The following is a 2,715-nucleotide window of genomic DNA, read 5'->3' on the forward strand; positions in this document are numbered from 1 at the left end:
AAGTATACGTAAAGGCTATAGGATCACTCCAAAACCGAACTTTTGATAGAAGGCTCGGAGACCCATAGTGTTATATACCAATCGACTCAGTTCGACGAATTGAGGTGATGTCTGTATGTGTGTATGTATGTGTGTGTGTGTGTGTGTACAAAAATGTGAGACACACTTTTTGGTACTTAGCATTATTCGATTTGCTCGCAACAAGTTGCAGTCGACGCGGATTGTGGTCTAGTTGTTTCCTATTGAAAATTGGCCCGACCGGTCAATGCTTTCCAAAGTTATTGAAAAAACATTGTTTTTTTGCCCAAGGGGGCAGACTTGGGAAAAAAAATTTCAAACGAAAAATTTTTTTTTTCAAATTTTGCAGCAATGCTTTCAAATGACCGCAAATGCATATGAATTGATGTAAAAAGTAAAATCTATCCCCCTAAAGTGCTATTTTGACCTCTCTTATGTGTTTTTATTATTTTTTTAATGCGCGAGAAAGGCACCACCAACGCTAGGTGGATTGATCTGGGTTTTTTTATTCAAAATTGTTCCGGCGTGAATATTACATGGAAGGCAGCGGCTAGCATCCTCAATTACTCTTTTAAACAAACTACAGTGGGCTGATCGCTATTTGCTAATGTCAGAGTTTTGTTTATTATTTAATGATCTTCTTTTTTCGTTATTGACTCTATATTCGAACTGTAACATGAACCACATTTAGACTTAGTATTCTATTAAAGTTCCTGCAGTCATTAATTGAAAGCTTTTTTTGCATGAGTATATATCTTTGGCAAGTGCAAACAAAGAATAGGTAATGAGAATTCAATGGTATATTTGAAAGTTATATTAAGAAAAAAATAACTAATAAAATAATAGAAATAACTAAATGCACAACATCATTCACTAAAATCTTCCAATTGGGACGTGTAACGAACGGTCGACTCGGATCCAGAAGTGCTGGTGGAACCATATACATGTTCAAGCACAATCTGCTGTAGCTCCATACGCAGCTTGAATTTTGCTGGTGGATTGAGTTTTTTGACATGAGGGAGAAGGCTATCGAAGAATGCCTCGTCTTCGTCTCTGTCTCGTGATGTGACTTTCTTCTCCAGTAGCTCTAGCTTTCGTTGCTCAATATCCAGCAGCCGTGCGGTATGGATGTTCTTTCCAACACTCTTTTTAAATTTTTTTACTGGAGGTGTCTTGGATGATTGCGGCGATGATTCGGCAACCTCGAATGTCTCCAGGTTATTTGCGGACATTTCGAATGACCCTTCCCCTTCCAGTACCTCTACATCTTCGTACACCTCGGTAGACTGGCTGCCAGCAGATGGTGTTTTGAGGTTTCCGCTGGCTTTTCTTGGCTTCATCTGATCCTTAAGAAAAAGGAGACTGCTAAAATAGGGCCAGGTAGAATAGGCGCTTTCATCACCAGCATCCCCGGATCTACACTCTGGAACCTTTCTTAGTTCCCGGCCAAAGGTGTCCCTTAAATTCTTCCACTTCTTTTTGGCAACGTCCTCTGAAAAGATTAATATTATAACAAGCATTAGTATTTCTTTAATCATGATATATATTATAATTATTATGTTATATTATAATTAAAATAAGGCTTTCAATCATTAGATTATTTATATTGTTTTCGACAGGAAAAAATAGTTTAAAATGTACATACCCGTTATTTCAAATGCGGCTGAAACTTCCTTCCAACATTTACTCACAAGCACACGATTTCGGTAATTGCGGGATTGTTGCTCCCACAGTGAATTTCGTTGAAAAACAGCTCCAATAAAGGCCTCCACGTCCAGAGAAACATCCCCGGATGGTTTTCGCGCGACAAAACTTGGCAAGCACCGGTTGGTCGCGTGTCGCTTAGAAAATCGCGTATCAAATCGCGCAGTGTTGCGTTTATTTTACTATGTCATTTGCAGAATCGGGATGTAGTAGAATCCACTGTGTTTATGTCATGGTTACTAGAAAACATCGCACTGAAACAAAGTTGAATTTACCATGGAAACTAGTTTTGTAGTAGAATTGAATGCTAGGCAGTCGTATATTATGTTATGAATTTTCGCGTGGTAAAAAAAACACAACATAAGTCAATTTATTTATTTAGATAAAAGCACATTGACATTTTCTTTGCAAAAGGACATGCATATGGATTGTGTTGCAGTTCGTGAACGTAATGTATTGCCTGACAATTTTTAATTCGATTTCCTGCACCAGCAAGAGAACCGTATTTGGAAGCGGATCGAACTTTTCATTTCGTGCGCCTACTGCGAAGCTGATTATTCCCCTCTGAAATATGAATATAATATAAGCGATATAGTTCTCGTAAAATGGATTTTTTTTAATCAGATCTTTTTACCAAAGGATGCGGGATTCCAACGAAAACCGCCCATCAATATCCTCATTGGTGAAAATACCTTTGCTGGGATCAAAAAATCAAGTGCAGTGCCGTCACCTGTGTATAGAAAATATCTAGGTTTATATGACTAGGTTTGTGATATCTGTAGCTTACCTCACTTACCTGACTGAACCAAGGATTTGTATCAGGATAATTGCTTCATAAACGATGGAGCACTTATAAGAAAATGTTTTGCCATGGTGTGGACTCTGGTTAGAATGGCAAAAATATGATCAAGTCAAAATGTTACGTTGTCACAGATTGCGGTAACTGAATAATGAGGTTAGTTTTACTATGACAGATTCAATACGTCTATAGTA

At 37.9% G+C, this 2,715-nt stretch overlaps 1 protein-coding gene across 1 annotated transcript; it reads right to left on the reverse strand.

The window, feature by feature from the left end:
• Positions 1 to 592: 592 nt before the first annotated feature.
• On the reverse strand, positions 593 to 1,776 carry LOC134227749 (uncharacterized). Its single transcript, XM_062709453.1, has 2 exons — positions 1,664 to 1,776; positions 593 to 1,510 (listed from the first exon to the last, which is right to left on the reverse strand). Exon 2 carries the CDS (start codon positions 1,356 to 1,358, stop codon positions 885 to 887), a length of 474 nt encoding a protein of 157 aa, XP_062565437.1. The 5' UTR covers positions 1,359 to 1,510; positions 1,664 to 1,776; the 3' UTR covers positions 593 to 884.
• Between the last annotated feature and the right edge of the window lie 939 nt (positions 1,777 to 2,715).

This window comes from Armigeres subalbatus, chromosome 1 (genome assembly GCF_024139115.2).
Source record: "Armigeres subalbatus isolate Guangzhou_Male chromosome 1, GZ_Asu_2, whole genome shotgun sequence".
In the NCBI taxonomy this organism is placed as follows: Eukaryota; Metazoa; Arthropoda; class Insecta; order Diptera; family Culicidae; genus Armigeres; species Armigeres subalbatus.